General features: G+C 44.8%; 1 protein-coding gene across 5 annotated transcripts in view; it reads right to left on the bottom strand.

The window, feature by feature from the left end:
• The window catches only part of FN1 (fibronectin 1), a 51,565-nt gene that overhangs the window by 24,783 nt on the left and 8,722 nt on the right, over positions 1 to 18,060 (bottom strand). For all 5 annotated transcript variants that reach the window (XM_064433584.1, XM_064433583.1, XM_064433585.1 and 2 more), the window contains exons 8-20: positions 17,515 to 17,694; positions 15,881 to 16,057; positions 15,294 to 15,446; positions 13,360 to 13,488; positions 11,745 to 11,888; positions 9,857 to 9,978; positions 8,471 to 8,648; positions 8,170 to 8,346; positions 6,480 to 6,608; positions 6,273 to 6,362; positions 5,540 to 5,734; positions 3,943 to 4,215; positions 774 to 1,040 (exon numbers count right to left, since the gene is read on the bottom strand). In XM_064433584.1, the coding sequence (XP_064289654.1) occupies positions 774 to 1,040; positions 3,943 to 4,215; positions 5,540 to 5,734; positions 6,273 to 6,362; positions 6,480 to 6,608; positions 8,170 to 8,346; positions 8,471 to 8,648; positions 9,857 to 9,978; positions 11,745 to 11,888; positions 13,360 to 13,488; positions 15,294 to 15,446; positions 15,881 to 16,057; positions 17,515 to 17,694 (2,214 nt within the window). The remainder of the gene's footprint in view (positions 1 to 773; positions 1,041 to 3,942; positions 4,216 to 5,539; positions 5,735 to 6,272; positions 6,363 to 6,479; positions 6,609 to 8,169; positions 8,347 to 8,470; positions 8,649 to 9,856; positions 9,979 to 11,744; positions 11,889 to 13,359; positions 13,489 to 15,293; positions 15,447 to 15,880; positions 16,058 to 17,514; positions 17,695 to 18,060) is intronic.

Genomic DNA, 18,060 nt, shown 5'->3' with positions numbered 1-18,060 from the left:
TTTTAGTATAACATTGTTCTAAAAGAAACCACATTCTCTTTTGAAAAGAGGATGTGGTTCTGGGTTTGGGTGGCTCTGAGTTTTGCTAGTTTATGTGATGGCATCATCATTATTTAAATACTGGATCCATTTGTTCTTTTTAGAAGTATGTGGGGGTTTGTTACAGAACTCCCTTTCCTTCCAAAATTTGATTAATCTTTCTTCCAAACCAGCATCACAAATACAGATGACTGAAAAAAAAAAAAACAAAAAACCCAAAAACCCCCATAGAATACTATGTTTGTGTCAGTTTGGGTAACTGCAGTTGAACTGCCTTAGATGGTATGGCTGAGCTTGAGAAATGACTGCTTTCAGCTTTATGTAAGTACCAGACTAATTATTCCCTGCCCATTTTAAAGGGAGTTGTATTCTCTCCTTGATTTGTCATGCCAAAACCAAACAATTAGGAAGATAAAGTAAAATTAAATTTCTCTGACATCCAGTTAAGCAAAAAGTGAGGTACCAGTAGTAAGTTCTCCCTCTTGTTTTTAATCACCAGGAAAGCTGAAATGTATTTTAGTAAAAGCTTTTTGATGCAAATTGCTCTTTTTCCTGCCAACGAGCTCAGAAAGAACAACAAGGAGCATTTCCCAAGCCGTTCTGCTGGCACGCTACTTCAAAAGGCTGCCCCTGTAAATCAGCTCACAATAGACACTTTCAGCACAAGTTCTGAAGAAGGGCAGGGCATAAAGGCAGAGCAGAATGTGTGGTGTGTGTGTGTGTGTCTCACTCACACGTGGTGAAGACGCCGGTCTCTCTGCTGCTCTGCAGGTCGCCTTTCACGGCCACGAGGTACACAGTGTACTCGGTGCCAGGCTGCAGGTTCCTCAGCAGGTACTTGGTGGCAGAGGGTCCCACGTTGTAGGTGCGGGGCTGCCCTCCCCTGGTGGGCCCTGCTGTCAGCTTGTAGCCCGTGATCACGGCGCGGGGCCGCGTCCACAGCACCAGCACCGAGTGCTCCGTGGTGTTGAGGAAGCGCAGGTTGGTGGGGGCATCGAGCTCTGGGGAGGCAAAGCACAACACACATCAGCCTCCCAGATGAATCTCCACCTCACTTCCAAACCAGGGCCTGTATTTCTGATGGATTGTGGGAGGGCAACACAAGGGAAGGGAGAAGGTGGGACCGTGAGAGAGCTGGGAAGTTATTTCAGTTCTACATCCACGCCTCGGTGCCATCCATTAATACACTGAGACAGGCAGACCTGAGCACTCCAGGCTGCACTGATTTGGGTCGCTGCCACCTCTGCATCCCATGGGGAAGGCAGCCTAAAGGTTGACCCCAACACACTCAGGAATTTCAATAGTTTCTCATAAGCACTGAGCATTTTTTAAAAACCGGCTCAGTTTAGACTTGTCAGTGTAAGCACAGAAACCTAATTTTAGCCCTTTTCCATGAAAAAGATTTATTCTTTTAAATGCTTGCCCAGTCCTCTCAAAATCCCTTCCCAAAATAAACCACCCCTACTTTGTCATTTGAATGTCAAAATAAGTAGTAGTCAGCGACTTTCTGCAGAAAACCAGTTCCTAGATCTACTTAAAAATATTCACACCATGGAACCGACCATCCAACAATTCCAAGCATGTTCCCTGGGACTCAGGGAACAGCTCTTACCAGGCTTCCTCCCCTTTTTATCAGTGCCCCTGGGAAGCTGCTGAAGCTGATAACCCAGATAACTACATAAACAAGAGGCTGAGGCAGCACAGCTCCTTCACTGGAGCCACAGTGACTGGTGGAGATGTCACCGCCCTCGGCTGAGGCAAGGTGAGGCTCTGGAGGGGAATTTGCCCCCACAGCAGGTCTGGTACCACTGGCTGCAGCAAGGAGCTCACAATGTTCACATGGCAAGCCTCCCCACCTTTTCTAGGTTCTAAGCAGATATTAAAATTAAGAGCAGTGAGGTTTGATCAATGTTTTTTTCTCCTTCTGGACTAGTAATGTTTTGGCAAAAAAAAAAATTAATGTTTTCATCACTATCCCAATGATTCAGCGTGAAAACTGTTTTGCCCTTTTTGTTTTCTCCCCAGTTGTTCTCTCCATTTTTGAGGAGGGAGGAAAAAGGAAGTGAGGTCTTCCTTCTTCCACCACTGGAAAAAACTGGGGAGGACTTGAAAAGGAAAAGGATGAGTGTGACCCGGCTTAAGCCCATCTCCAACCCATAGGCTGAAAGTCAACTTTATCCCCAGCTGGTACTTAGATCTGGGCTAAGTCCCATCTGACAAAGATTGTATCTTCTTAAAATGTGTAGCCTAAAGTCAGCTCCTTTCTGCACAATTTAATTTGCCAGCTCTATTAGGCTTTTATCACTTCCTCTCCCCATACCAGAGGAAAAAGGGGAAGATTAAAAAGCCACACACACACACTCGGAGTTTATTTGTAGACTGCTTTGTAACGGAAGGGCAAAAAGAGAATCACATTTACTCCGTGGGAAGAGGCTTTTGCTGCAGGGTTTTCCTTGGGAACCCTGAATGATTTCTGTTTCCCAGGCCTTTCGATTACAGGATGCAATTTATGTGAATAGTTTCTGCAATGTGGTTTAGGCCAAGCAGTTAAGCAGATGATCACAGCCTATGGAAAACGATCCCAGACATTTGTGACTGGCACTGTGCTGTCTGAATTAAATGTCTATACTCCAATGTACACCTCTCTGTGGAGTTTCAGAGGAACCCTACACCTAGCCCAGGCTCCTCAAAACAACCACAAAAAAATACAGATCTGGCTGGGAACTGAGCCCTTCTTGTTCTAAATGATTCCAAGAGGGTTCAGATTCCTAAGTCGCATCCTTGCTTTTGAAAGCCTCGCTTGAAAGAGGAGGGAGGGTGCTCACACCATCTGTGCTGGGCTCAAATTAGCCACCTATGGCAAAGGATGGACATAAGGATCCCATTCTCCCTGCACTGTCAAGGGACAGGCACTATTCATTGCTCATAACTTTATGGATGGAAGTAAGGATATTCCTCAAAAAGCATGGCTATATTCACAGATTATCCCATTTCCTTTCCTCCCCCTTCATATTACTAAGAAGGGGCCAGGATGGGTTCTCAGAAGTTGCTCTTATTTGCTGAAAAGTAGCAGAAGAGCAGCAGATGCACATAACTGAATTTTGTCCTTTTCAATAAGCCAAAGAACATCTAACCTTCTATTACCCAATAAACAGGACCTGATCAAACAAACCATGTCCCATGTTCTGTCTGATCTGCTCCTCTTGGGTCAAAAATGGAGATAACCACCCAGATAAAACTCCTACTCTTCCGTCAGAAAACCTACATCTTGCCCAGCCACTGCTCCTCTCTCTTCTCTGCACTGCTGCAAAGCAAAAAACAATGCCTGACAAAGTGCATTTCTCCTCACACTGGTGAGGTGCTGCACTGCCACTAGATCATTAGCAATCAGGTTCTGAGGGATCCTGCATGATCCTTCCCTGAATGTGCAGGCACAACTGCTACTGCTGCCAGGGGAGCCAGATAGGCATGGAGCTGTCAGAAGGGAGATGGGGATTTTCAGAGGAATCTCAGCAAGGCTTCTAAGTCATACTGATATCTGCCCTAAGGTACCAGCAAAAGAAAAAAATAAATATAGAAGTCACAGGCTGTGATCTGTGCTGTAAAAGAACTGCAGGGTCCATCAATTCTCAGTCAGTAATAAAAAAGTTGAATTCCAGCCACACAAAATTGTTTTAAAGCACCATGAGACTTAAGCTCCCATTGGAAAGCCCTGGAGGAGGATAAATCTGCTGAAGAGATCATTGTTAGAATGAGTGAATTCCCAGCCCTGTCATCCTACTGATGGGATACCTCCTGGGCTAGAACTGTTGCACTTCAAGTGCTCTGTTTATACATTTCTCCAAGCGACAGAGAAATCCATGCTTCAAAAGGCTGAAAAAAGCACGGAGGAAAGACACTTACTGGTGGTTTGCTCTCCAGTCAAAGGTTTGCTCTCCCTGCCCTGGTTTACAGCAAAGATCTTGAAGAGATAGGTTGTTCCTGGGATCAGGTCAATGACTTCAGCAAAAGAGCTCCTGGTGATGGGCAGTCTCTGGCCGTGCTGGCCAGGGCGGTTGACAGGGATCACCTCCACCCGATAGCCCGACACCTGGCTCTGGGGTGGGGTCCACATGATGGTGATCTTGATGTCAGAAACCTCCACAAACTGCAGATCTCTGGGGGCAGGCACTTCATCTGAAAGCACAGGGGTACAACAGTTGTCAGGGGGAGTCCTTAGCAGGAGGAGAAGTTATAGGTTTCCATGGAAGGAAAAAAACCCCTTAATTTTGCTTGAACGACGGCTAACCCAAGAATATTTACCAAATTAAAAAGTCAGGGTAACCTCACTGTAAACACACCTACAAACATTTCCAGACAATATTCAAGCAGACTACAATTCCAAACATCACTATCTACTTCAAAGTTTACTATGTCTTCAGAAGGTATCTTGCTGTGACAGAAAACTGAAAGACCAGATGTAATATCCTACAGAACTTCAAGTATATGCAGAACCAAAGCCTGAGGGGAAACAAAGTACTCCAGGGGTTGGAAACAGTAACCTCCTTCTAAAATTAAAAGAGAGGGTTTTCAAAACCCACAGCATGTTCTGAATGTCAGTGATTAACTTGAAATCCACCTTTTATAATTAAACAAGTACAGGGGCTGATCTGGCCTTACTGCAGACAAATGCAAAATGCAGTTCCCTCAGTGCTGGGCCACAGTGCTGCACCCTTGAATTCCTGTGTTTAAATTAAGTTTCTTGAGACACTGACTGATACTGCCCTAAGGTTAACCAGTGCACATTTTTGGAAGATGCAGAAGCCAAACCATAAAATCATTGAGCTGAGTTCATTCCTGGTAAATTCCCATTTGCAAACACGTGCTTGCAACTTGCAGGACCATGAAATTCCACTGCTTACCACATCAAATCCCAATTCTTTCACTATCCCTTCTTTTGGTTTGGTTATTCAGTCCAAGTGGATACTTAAAGAACCCTGAAACCAGAAGTTTTTCAAATACTGAGTGCCTCAAGTTTAGATCTCATGGAGTCATTTTGGCACATCAGTCAATGCTGAGCAACCTCTCATCCCCACTGACTGCAAAGGAAAATATTGGGTAGGGCTGGAAGGGAGAGAGAAAAGTCAGGTGAACAGTCTGAACATTGACTTGTGGTGTCTGAGTACATAACCCTGAAAATCTGTGAGCCAAGTGCTGGGTCAAAATGATACACCAGGCACTTCAGGGGGATTCTGCTAAGAAATCCTCTAAGATAACTTGGGAAACTGATCTCTCTTCTGCAGGCAATGCAAGACCTACCTGCAGTCCAATCCCAGGGAATTACATCCCTCTTAATGGAGAGTGGTGTTTTAACTGCATCAGTAAGTATGATTTTACTACAGAACTTCAATACAGTGAAACTTACAATTCAAGCCCACAAAACCATAACAGAGCTCATTTAAGCACTCCCTTAGCTAGCAACAGCAACCTCAGTGACTGAAACCCAGAAGATGAGCATTACCTGTGCGTGGGACCCCGGTGGTTTCCTGCTGGATGAAGACAGGAGTGCTCTCCTGGTTTTCTTCCACAGCATAGATGCTGATGTTGTACTGAACCCCTGGCATCAGGTCACTGAGTGTCACAGAGGTGGCAGTATCAGGCAGGTTGAGCTCTGTGCTGCTGCCTTCCACAGAGGGTACATAGACAATCCTGTAGCCTGAAGCAAGAGAAATATGCAATCCTCAGCACAAACAGTAAGCACAAAGAATGCTAGAAATGAGGGCTGAGCTGATCTCCCTCCTGAGCTTTGGTAAAAATAGTCCTGAACTTCAGCAGGCCCTGTGGCCTGCCTGTGCTCACGTCCCATTACAGACCACACACTCACACCACCTTCCAAAGCACCATCTGACCTGGGTTAGAATCCCTCTGAGGTCTGACATGTGGATTTAGCCCTGTGCTGTTCTCATGCTCACTATGGGATGGTCTGGATGACAGATACAAATATAAGGTCTTGGGGCTTGTTTTTATTTAACACAAATTCAGAAGGAATTGTTTTACATCCAGCCTTTTGCATTGCTTGGTTCAGCCACCAAAGCCAAGGAAATGCTGAACTGCCCATGTCCTTTCCAGCTGGTGTCTCTGACCAGGCAGAATTTTGCACTACCTTTGTCCCAGAGTTATATTTCATTTTCCTTTTCACCTACATTTCAGATTCTACCAATAATGCAAAATAAATGCATTCCAACAGGACAAACCTGTGATTGGAGCCTGTGGTCTGCTCCAGCTGATGACAATGGATGTGTCATCCACACTTTCCACTGTGTGGTCGGGTGGTGCATCAGGAGCTGTTTAAGACAACAAACACAGGAGGACAGCAAGTGTGAGCATAAGAGGCAACAAAAAATTCCTGAGCAAACAGTAACATCAGCTTTCAAAGTGCAGGAACAGCCAACCACACATACCTGTAGTCTGTGAAGTAGACAGGATGAGATTCTGCTCTCCCTCTTCAGAGATCTGGTAGACATTAACAATATACTTGCGACCAGGAAGCAAGTCAGGGATGTTGACAGAAGTGGCTGTGCTTGGAAGATCTGAGGAAGGCAGGAGACAAAAATTTGTTTTAGCAATTCCATCCTCTTGCTGTCTCTCCAAATGAAATAATTGAGAAGTCTGTTCTAATCTGGGCTGAAGCACAGTCTTCCTGTGCTTGGTTCACCTCAGAAGAGTTGTGTGGAGAGTTGGGATCAGCAACCAAGGGCAGCAAGGCTTGCTGTGGGATATTGCAGGGCAGCTTGAGCAGCAGCCCCCTGCACACTGTAGCCATCTCAGCTGAATACTCGTTTCATACCCTGACTGTTGAACTTCCAGTACAGAAATATATGGAAAAACTTTCACATGAGTAGGTTATGTGGAAACACTGACTCATGAGTGAAGAAGAATGACATTATGAGAACTGGTGAACTTCTTTCCCTTCTCCCAGATGTCCACCTACGTGCCAGATGTAGAAAACTCCACAAGAAGCAGCTCCTTGCTGACCAGACTGAAACCAAGCATGTTAGAGACTGGGAATTGCCTTTCAATCTGCCTCTAAACCTTTGTCTGTAGACAGACAAACTCAGGAGCTACTTCACAGCACAGCTCAGCTGTCTGGGCAGAAAGAAAGTTGGTGACAGTGCTGGCAGTCCCCACAAGAGCCACTTCTGCTCAGTGTCCAAGCCTGTGAGCTCAGGGGAGCAACAGTCCAGGGAGAATTATTAGGTCAGGAGATTGCTGTTCTTTTTGTCATGTTCTTTCACCACACTCATGTTCCAATAACTATTATAACTTCAAATGCTTGAGGTGAGACATTGCTATTACCACTGTTAAGACACAAAACTAGGAAAAAGAAGTTAAAATGACATTACACATAGTGCTGCCATGGGCTCTACAGTAAATGTTAGAAAACCAGGATCAATTCCTGTGTCTGAGCCCAGTGCCTTTAACCAGCTTCCCAGATCAGCTAAATTGCCATATTATCCAAGATGAGGAAGATCTGACCCAAACAAAACAACTGACAGAGCAGACTGGAACATGAGATGTCCATGAGATAACAAGCAGCCAAGAGAGGGCATTTGGGAAAGATTTCTCTCTGTCCATTGTGATGGAAGGACAAAGGTATGCCAAAGGAAATTAGCCAGGAGGCAGGTTCAAAAAAACAGATTTAGTTCTCTTTTCATCTGAACTGCTGCTCACTTCAGGATGCTGTGGAAGCCACTAACTTTACATGATTGTAAAATAAAAAAAATAAACAAAAAAGAGAAAAAAAAGAGCAAAGATTCATGGAGATGAAAAGAATAATTCATCAACTCAGAGTTATTACTCATCCACCACTCCTGGCTCAGGCAGTTTTCCTCTGCCAAATTCTGGGACAGTATTCTGAGGGGATATTGCTGTTTACTTGCCTTGCTCTCTTACAGCTATTAATGGAGAAAAGACAAGGAACTGAGTTTTTAATCCGAGCTGCTCCTGCCACTCTCATAGCCTCATTAAATCCTTCTGAAGGACAGAGAGGTGCTCACTGTGATGTTCACACCAGCTCTACTGACTGCCACACAGCAGTGATGCCCTGGCTGTGGGCACTGCTTTGCTCTGGCACACACAGTGTTGTCTCACCAAGGTACTGTGGCTCATCACCCTCCTCGCTCAGCTCGTACTCAACACGGAATCCAGAAACGGTGTCAGAAGCAGAAACCCAGGAGACAACAAAGCTGTTGGAGGTGATTTCAGTGACAGATTCTGAAGTAGCAACCACGGGAGGAAGAAGAGTTGTCTCTCCTGAAACAGTGTTGCCTACCAGAGAGAGGAAAAAGGTTGCATTAAATATCACTACACTTTTGTGTTAACTGGGATGCACAAATCAAGGACGTGGGTGAAGGAGATGAGGTGTTCCTGGATGTCCCCCTGCTCAGCTCACTTGTCACTGCTGTGGTGCTGGTTGTGGTAAAATCAAAGCGGGTGACTTCTTTGTGGCCATACTGCTGGACACTGATAAGCTGTCCCTCATAAATCACACCAGGCTTCAGGCCCGAGATGGTGTAGGAGTTCCGGTGGCCAGGGATGGTGGCTTCCTTCCACTGCCTTCCTGAGTTTTTCTGCAAGAAAAAGGACACTCAGATAGTGAGAGACTCCCTAGGCTGCAAGCAGGGCAATCCAGTGATCTAACCTGCAGTGTTGTCACTACTCACTGTAATATTCAAACACAGCTATGACTTGAATGGCTTTAATGCACAGACAGAATCAAGTCAAAGGAGATGAGAAAAGTATGCCAAGAAGCAGGACCAATGGCATTGAGTTACTAGGTTTTACAGGGGTAAACTAAAAACAGCCTAGAGATGAACTTTACCCTTTAAAAGAAGAATTATTTGTTATAAATTCAATGCATTCCTTCACAGAAAGCACAGTAAGGCATGAAGTAGTGGCTGGAGAAGTTACTTTTGAAGCCTGTTCATAATAACTCTAAGCCATCATCTGAAAACAATATACAGAGAGGTTCTTCCCTTCTACCCTGTGTTTGAACTCTATGGGAAGCTTTAAAATAATGCTCCATCCTCTGAGGTTTGTACTCCAGCGCTTTAAAGTCCATTTCATTCAGGCCTTCATCCAAGATACACTGAAATCAGTAAAAAGACTTGAGTGCCTTGAATGGCTTTGGATCAGGGCCTTTATTGTTCTCCTAATAACAGACAGCATTGAGGTACTAATGCTCTTAATTATTAAGTGGTCTTTTGTTAAACTGTACCCAGTGGAGCTGGAAGGCAGCTCATCTACTTGGGTTAAACCAAATCACTCCTCACAGAGGAACCAGCCAACAAGCTGTGGTTAACCAGTTTTGGTTTAGACTTTGGAGAAGATGGGAGTGATTGTTTATTTAATCCTACACTAAACTGTTTATGACTTCATATCTTAGTCATTTTTACCTCCACATTAACAGAATAAAATGTATCTCCGTAGTTTCTGGATGTGCACATGTTACTAAAACAGCATTTCTCTGGATGAAGAAACTTCCACAAGGATTTACATTCCTAAGTATATAAACTTGTCTGCTTGCTGTACTAGTGCTTTGTTTAATAAAATACTTCATGAACACAGCAACCAGTGAAATTTGGGTAAGAAAACACTAAGTGTTTATACAGCACTGGCTCTCCTTGATGCTCAAGAGGAGCTGTTGACCTCAAGAGGACAAAGACACTGAATAAGCAACTCAAGTTTGCTGAAATTGTGTCAGCCACTTCCTTCAGACACCAGAAAAAGCCAAATAAAGTACTCTTGAGGAACAAATGATGACAAATGTGGCACTCACAGGTCTCCAGCGCAAGATGTACTGGGTGATGTGAGACCGTTCAGGAGCATTCCACTGGATGGGGTGGGAGTTTGGCTGGTTGGTACTCTCTGTGATGATCACCTGAACAGGTCCAGTTGAGCCTGAAAACAAGAATTGCTGGTTTTAACTTGCTGGGGATGTTGTGGAGTCATCAAAAAGCAAGAAAGCTGCATGGCTCACATAGTATTTCTATACACAGGAAATCAGTTCTATTGTCTTTCTATCCTTCATTGCTACCTAGAAAACCAGTGAATAAGAATAAATTCTGTGGGGAAGTTAATGTGCACTCCTTGGGTCCATGTCCTCTAAGCTACCAATGAAGTGGAAGATGGGAGAGGTCTAGTAGAGAAAAAGTCTGCAAAGCAAAGTCTTGCTGTTCAAAGAAATGGAGGGAAGTTCTCAGCAAGTAACTGTTTTCTTCATTAATATCTCCTGCAATGGCAGCAGGGAAGCTGATAAAAAACATCTGCCAAATCCAAGTCTAATCATGCAGCATGGTGAGGGAAACATTTCTGATCTGACACTGAATATACCCTGGAAAGAGGGTATATTCTTCTACTGTTTTACTAAATTTCTTAATCAGTTCATTTGAAACATTGAATTTTCATGACTCTGTGGAGGACTCCACAGATAGTGAGACTTTTCTTCAGCACACAGAAGGGAAGGTGGAAGTCCTGAGACAAAACAGGCCCATGAACTGATGAAAATACAAGTTTTGCAGTGCTCTAATGCTTAAGACTACTGACTGCATTCAGCTAGGTCAGGCTCAGGCCTATTTCCTCCAACAAGCTCTCCAATAGAGAAGGACAGGTTTTATGATCCTATGGGTTCTCTTTTCAGTCCCTCCCTCAGGGGAGGTGTCACTGAACACTCAGCAGCACTGTCCTCATGTTAGTTCTCAGAAAATCCCAGCAAAGGGATCCCTGGAATCTGCAGGAAAGTGTTTAAGCCATTAAATAGCTGCACCCTCACCCCATTCCCAACATTTCTAATAATAATTTATTTGGATAACCATGTAACATATATACCTGTTCCCTATTTAACAGGATTTCTAGAAAAACAAACCTGTGCCCACAGGCAGAAAATTTCAAAGCTCACCTAACCCCAAACCTACATTCAAAAACATTACATTTGGTTTATTTACACATTTTCAGTCACTCTTGTGTCTAAAGCAGCCCCAAGCCTGGTCTGCAGGCTGGAGGCATGCATATTTCACATAGCTCAGGGAGATGTTTGTTTAAGCAGTCCAACAGGAGTAAATGAAGCTCAGCAAGCCTTAATACTTCATCTTATTCAGATTAAGACAGTGGCAGTTGCAACCTTAAACAGGAAACTAGAGAGGTTCCCCTCATGTTCTGTTCAGGGAACTGAAGCTGAACAACCAACAAACAGGCATTGCCCATCCCTATAAAGAGTTCCTGGAATTGCCTGGACAAACAAGAGATCAAATATTTAATGTCTTCGGGGCACTGATCAGGAAAAACATTATGTCCCATGGTGGATTTTGCTTCTGTAATGAGTGGAAAAGGAAGAACTACATGTGTGAGTTTCAGGAAATGTAAGATGAAGATTACACATGCGATATCACTAAATACCAAGAGGCAATGTAAACCCAAGCTGTTGTGTGCACTGAGGGTCATTCCCTGAACTAACCCTGGCCTCAGGAATAGCTGCAAACAGCTTGAACCCCTCTTTATAAACCTCTGACACATGCTTGCAATGTGCCAAGGGACAAGGAGAATCTGTTCTGTTTCAAAAGGAAACCAAAATGCATTAGGTACAGAAACCTGAAGAGGTGAGGGGTGGGAAGCTGGCCTTCCTCAGGTCTCATTCAGCAAGTGAGTTCATTTTCTGCTGGGTTTCTTACCTGGGTAGGTCTGCAGAGGTTGGCAGTGCCATTCTCCAATCCCACGGCCATAGCAGTAGCACTGGTACCTGACCCCATGCACATACTTCTCCCAGGAGTCTCCAATCTGGTAGAAGGTGCGGGTTTCTGAGTCCTGGCACTGGTCTGGAGGCACAAGAGGGACAGTTCACACTGGGTGTTACTGAAACAATGGAACAGCTACGAAAAAGTCCCTAAAGACTTTACACAAAGAAATGCAGCACTGATGTTTATTTGCAAATATAGGTACATAAAGTGGCAACAGAACTGGAGTCTCAAATCAAGGTTCTTAATATAGCACTGCATGTATTAAGTTGGATATTAGGGGGCTAATTCAGCTGTGATGCATTTCAGTGGCGTGTTCCTTCTAGAAGGACTTTCATCCACACTGGAGCTGAATTCTGCCCTGGCCTATTGAGTTCATCTCTCATCCAAAGCTAAATCATGCTGCTCTCAAGATCAAAGGCAAAAATTCCTCCTGCCTTCAGAATTCATTTACGTTTTAATAGTCCCCAGAATGTTTTTATTTTCAGCAGAATCTTTCCAGATTTACCACTGTATAAACCAAAGGAGCACAGATCAGATCCTGAAATCAGCTGAACTTGTGTAAATACAGCACAGTACAGCACTTCAACTCTGACAACTGCATGTATGCCTGGCTCCACGGAAATTTTCAGTGAGAACCAGCATTGTGTTTGCTTGGATAAATAAGAGCTTTGTTTAGAGAGAGCCAACAAAATTAAAACTTTAATTGCACTTATACAGATAGCTGAAATCCTCCCCCCACTCCTTCCTTTAAACTAGTAATTTTCAGGAGCTTTACAATCTATGTTCCTTGAGTAAACAGATACAGATACTACTGTTAATAAAGCACAGCTTCACAACTAGCAATTTCTAATAGATTTTCTTGGCAATAGTTTGAAGCTCTCTTGGACTTAGTAATTGCAAACCAAACAGCCAGGTCTTATCTTCCAATCAAGGTTTGCTAGGGAAGGGGGAGAGGAAGAAGACATGAAATCTCATTCCTGCAGAGAATCATGATGGTTTTAGCTAACCTCCAGAGCACTATTAACACATGTTCTCATACTGAGCTTTCTCTTTGCTAGAACAAACAGCAGCCAAAAAAAATCAATTCAGTCCAAGGTAAGTTAATATATGTGGTGCTCCTTCCTCACTTCAGGGAGAAAACTCTGAAAGATTTTAGGATAGAGAAAGGCAAGAAAATTGATCCTAGCATCAGGGCCCAGCTGCATGTTTTATCAGTGTTCAGGCTGAGAGCCCTGCTAAGCTGACAGCTGAGGTACCAGAATCCAGCCAAATGACCACAGGCTAACTGCCCTGCTACCACAACCTGCTACATTTTACAACATATGCTTGCCACAGTCTTCTGTGGCACGTGTGATAACCCAAGCATATGTTCTTAAATTAACAAATGTCCTTTCACTTACCCTCAAGCAAATGCAGTGTTGCATTTATTTTTGCTTTTGTACAATTGAGGACAGAAAGTGGACAAAGACTGGGCTCAAACTCACACAGCCAGTTTGTACAGAGCCACACAGTGTGTCTGGCAAGGGGAGAGGGACAGCCAGTGACTCACCAACAGGATCACACTTCCATCTGCCCCGGCCCTGGCCAAAGCAGGTGCAGTTCAGCATGTGCCCCTCATCATGGCGCTTGTGGAAGGTCTGGTTCACGTCGTAGGTGATGCCATCCACAATGCACTGGTCTGGGGGAGAGAACAGAGTTTATCAGCAATAAGTCTAAGCATTGAGACAGAAACCCTGCCTGGAACATCATTCCCTTGTTAGATCAGCACACAGACTGACTGTGACCAGCTCCATCCAAGCCAGAGGAGCCCTCCTTTCTGTAATCTGTGACCCTCACAGCGCTGCACACACAGCCCTCCTCCTGAGTTCATCTGTCAGCACTGCACAAATAAGCAACACTTGCAGAAAAGAGGTCTGTAGGACACAATCCAGCTACAGAACTGCCTCGTTGATCCATCAGACAGATTCCACATGTGAACAAAACTCTAAACTGCCACTCACTCTCCAACCATCTCCTCTGAGGAACGTCTCAGCTGAAACTCCTCAGCCACAAACCACTGCAACTACACAAGGAGAAAAGGGCTGCTCCAAATTTAAGAAGATACAATGAAGAAGTACAGCCATCCTCATGATGTTATTCTGCTAGGTATCTCTGCTCCCCCTGTAGTAATCTGAAGGTAAAGGCTGATCTTTTACACACAAGATGCTGCTGGTGCCTACCAGTCTACTCTTCCCTCATAACACAGTAACCAGACTCCATGCTGCAGTACAATGGCATCACTCTATTAGGTTCCATGTCCATCTGGGATCTGGCCTAGAATTCCTAAAGCCAGTCTAATCACAGCAAGGAGCAGAAAGACAAAACAAACATGAAAACAAGCCCAGAAGCAAGTTGTTTTGTTAAGTGGGACCCAAGAGACCCAAGTTCAGGTCTGGAGTCAATCCTGGACCAGCTGTTCTTGGGGAAGTGAGTCCATGATTCCCATGATTTTATTCCCCATGATACTTTCCCACACCATGGGCACAGCATCTGGATAAACCAAGGAGCACTCACTCTCCTGCAGGCGCCAGGGTCTGGCTGCTGTGTTGAAACAGCTCTACTCAGATAACCTCTGCCTTTTGGAAAAGCAAAGTATCTCTACCCTCTCCTCATCAAGAAAGACCACTTCAGCTCCAGAATGGAACTGCAGAGAACTAGCTGTGTGAGTGGAAACTTGCACAGCCCAGAACTTTGAGCAGTGCCTTTCACGCTGAAGGGAACACATTAAAAACCCTTCCAAAGCCCTTGAGCGAGCCTTTCCCTATAAATTATATCCCACTTCAGCAGTGGTGTTAAAAGAGTCCTTTCTTGGCCTCTTGACAGCAACCCCCCTGCCTTTTCCAGACATGAAGCCAATGCTGTGAGCTAGCTGTAGGATGATCAAATGTCTGTGCTTTTAAGTCTTCTTTTTTTGGTATTGCTTAAGTACTTCTCCACTTGGACCACTCGCACAAATGAGTAAATAAATAAGAGTAATCTCCATGCTTTCCTGCCAGCCTTTCATATAGATTAGCCAGCAAAAGGCTAATCCAGCACAGAGGAATCGAAAATTTCACTGCAGAACAATAAAACACAACAGCTCTGCTTTCAAACTACAGACTAGTCTGGAGTTTTGTCTGTTCTTGAGGTGGGGAGGTGCCTATACTGAGCTCTCTGTAAAGTCACAGTGCTGCCAATTCCTAAATGCAGACAAAAGGAGGGAGGGATATCACAATCAAGACAATCAAGGTTTGCTTCTGCTTCAGAGCCTGTAAAGGCTGGAATATACTTTTTCAGCACATAAACAAGACAAGAACTTCGCAGCTCCTCTAATCCCCTTCCTACTCCAAAAAGTAAACAACAGTTCTTGAGTGTGGGCTCAAACCCACAACGACAGAAAAGAACACCAATTTCTGCCACCTCCCACTCCGACTGAAGTGGTGATACCAACATGAAAATCAGTACCTCTGAGCTGTGAATAGGCAATGCAGGTCCATTCTCCACGGCCATTTCCTACACAAGTACACCTCATCATGTGGCCCATGTCATGCTGCTTATCCCACTGGTCCCCAACGCGGTACATGACACCATCGTTGGTTGTGCAGATTTCTTCATGGGCTGGAGAAGAAAGCAAGAAGATATTTATGAGGCCAGAATTTACAAGATCTTGAGGACTGAGACCATTTTCAATGCCCCTTCATACCAGGTAGTGGTTTCTGCATCTTAACAAGGAAATTTTGGGCACCCACTCAAATTTAGGTTCTCCAGCAGATCTACACCAGTTTGCACCAGCTGAAGAGCATGCCTACCACTGGCTTGTAGCACAGAAGTAATGAAAATTGCCTTCTCCTGGCACTGCTACATCTCTGCTAGAGGTAGTCAATGGGGAAAAAAGGACAAAAGAAAACTTCAGAAATGCCTTAAAGAGCTTTGGGCTGAGACTCAGCTCATTAGAAGTCATCAATATCTAATCAACGACAGAGATCTTCCATTTCCAGTTCAAAGAGCCACACAGAGGTGCTCCATAAGCCCTTTATGGCTCTCAGCCTTACCAGCCATGGGGCAGAACCCAAACTTCTGGTCAGCATCGTAGTTCTCAGTGGTTCCACACCACTTCATGTTGTCCCTGCGTCCCTCGGAAGTGCAGTCCGTGTAGTTGCGGTTGTTGTACAGGAAGGGGAAGTGGCACAGAGCACCATTGGAATTGCCACCCCGCGTCTGGACCAAAACTGTACCAAAAAAAGAAGAGAACAGAGGCAAATTCAGCCTGCACTCTCTCTTAGCATGCATGGAAGAGCTTGGAAAATAAACCACTGGCACTACTTTTTCCCATGTGTGCCCTGTATATAATCCACAGGCCTCTTTTCTTGGCTTTAATTAATTCAGATGTGGAAACATAAGCTTTGCACGAGGTCAGTTCAGTTCAAGCTTTGCTCTGGAATGAGCTGCAGAGCCAGCCATGGGAATTCCCAGGAAGCAGGGAAAACCAAAGCTTACTGTGCTTGGGAAGAAGCTTTGCAAATGCCTTCTCCCAAGGCCTAGGGAATGAAATAAACTCATAGCTCTCAGCATACCTGTACTATCCCTGAAGCTATTTTCCAGTGGTGCCCCTCAGGTCTAAGGGAAGCCTTCACCCTCAGGAAAGGGTTACAGCTCAGTTAGGTACAACAGGACAAGCCAAAACCTCCCTGCAGGCTGGAAGCTTCATGTTTTGCAAGCAGCACTGGAAAGAGGGCTGTAATCTACCTGAACTAATCACCTCTTGAGCAACTCTGCTTAACAAATATCGGAGAGCAACAAGATATTTACTGAGATTTTTCTATATCACATTTCTCTTTTTCACAGTGTATCACAAGAAGCCTCTCTAAAACATGAACCTGTACATGGACAGGGACAGTGTTTGGGTGTTTTTTTGGGGGGTTAGTTTATTTGTTTTTTAAAAGTAAAGTATTATATGCCCTGCAGAAAAAGGCTTGACTTTTAGCAGAAAAAAAACAACCGAAGTAGAACAAAATTTTAAAGAAAGTGTCTATGCAGTGTAGGAAGCAGCATTTTCATGTGGAAACATGAAATATTCTTTCCAAGATCAGATCCCAAGAAGCTGCCTGGACACTGCTCCATGGATGTCTGACAGGCACTCCAGGAAGTGCAACCACACAGGTAGACAGATCTGTGCTGTGAACACTGACCATCCACAGACAAGAGGCAGTGCTGCTGCCTTAGTCATGCCCCAGCTCCTGATCAGTCACCACAAAGCACATGAAGAGCACTGCTATATATGGCAGCCTGGCTAGATATCCAGGATGGAGGGAGTGACAGGACTGCACAAACTGTACTCCATGGACATCCTCCTCTTTGCAGCCTAATATGGACATTGCTTGAAGCAATCCACCCAAGCAAAGCCAAAGATAAGCATCCCTTGGGCCAAAGCTCCACCATGACCAGGTACTCCCATTCTAGGGTCAACTCAGAGAACAGGACTCAAAGGGTACATCTGTAGCACCCTCCAAAAACACCAAGAGCATACAAGTGCTCTGTCACCAGGCAGCCCTCCATTCACAGCACTGCCTTGCTGCCCTCCAGACTGCTGGAATTGGTCAGGCAGCCTGTCCCTGTGTCCTCTGCTCCATCCTCCATCCCTCCCCCAGGGTCACAGGCATGTGAAGACCCAGTGAGAAGAGCTCACCGTTCTGCTCAGTACAGAAGGAGTATCTCCTGTCCTGCTCAAAGTTGGAAGTGGTGCTGCACCAGAAGTGCCCGTCCGTGCGGCCTTCGGTGGTGCAGGAGTAGAAAGTCCTCCCATCGTAGGTGAAAGGCAGCACACAGGGCTCTCCATCAGAATTGCCACCATACGTTTGGGTCACAGCTTCAAAAAGACCATCACAGCATTAGACTGCAGTGTAAAGCAATTCACAAATTACAGGGCTCTAAAACAGCAACAGCCCCTCCAGGCCAAGCTGCTGGCTGCTGGGAACCCACACTGACTGCCATGGAGCCGGGCCAATACACACCAACAGACAGCTCCATAGCTGTGGCATTCCTCCACATTCTTTTCCAAACATATATTATTGCAGCTCCATTTGAATGAAGTTATTAATGCTGCTCCCCAAGGGCGCTGTTTCCCTCAGCAGGTTATAAATAGCTCACTGGGAAACGTTCCTGCCCTAAACAAACAGGCTTCAAATAACAAAACCATTTATTTCCCTCTTGCACCTTTCTCCAGTGTGTCTTC

Source organism: Passer domesticus, chromosome 10 (assembly GCF_036417665.1).
Source record: "Passer domesticus isolate bPasDom1 chromosome 10, bPasDom1.hap1, whole genome shotgun sequence".
In the NCBI taxonomy this organism is placed as follows: Eukaryota; Metazoa; Chordata; class Aves; order Passeriformes; family Passeridae; genus Passer; species Passer domesticus.
This window is presented reverse-complemented; position numbering and strand designations above follow the sequence as displayed.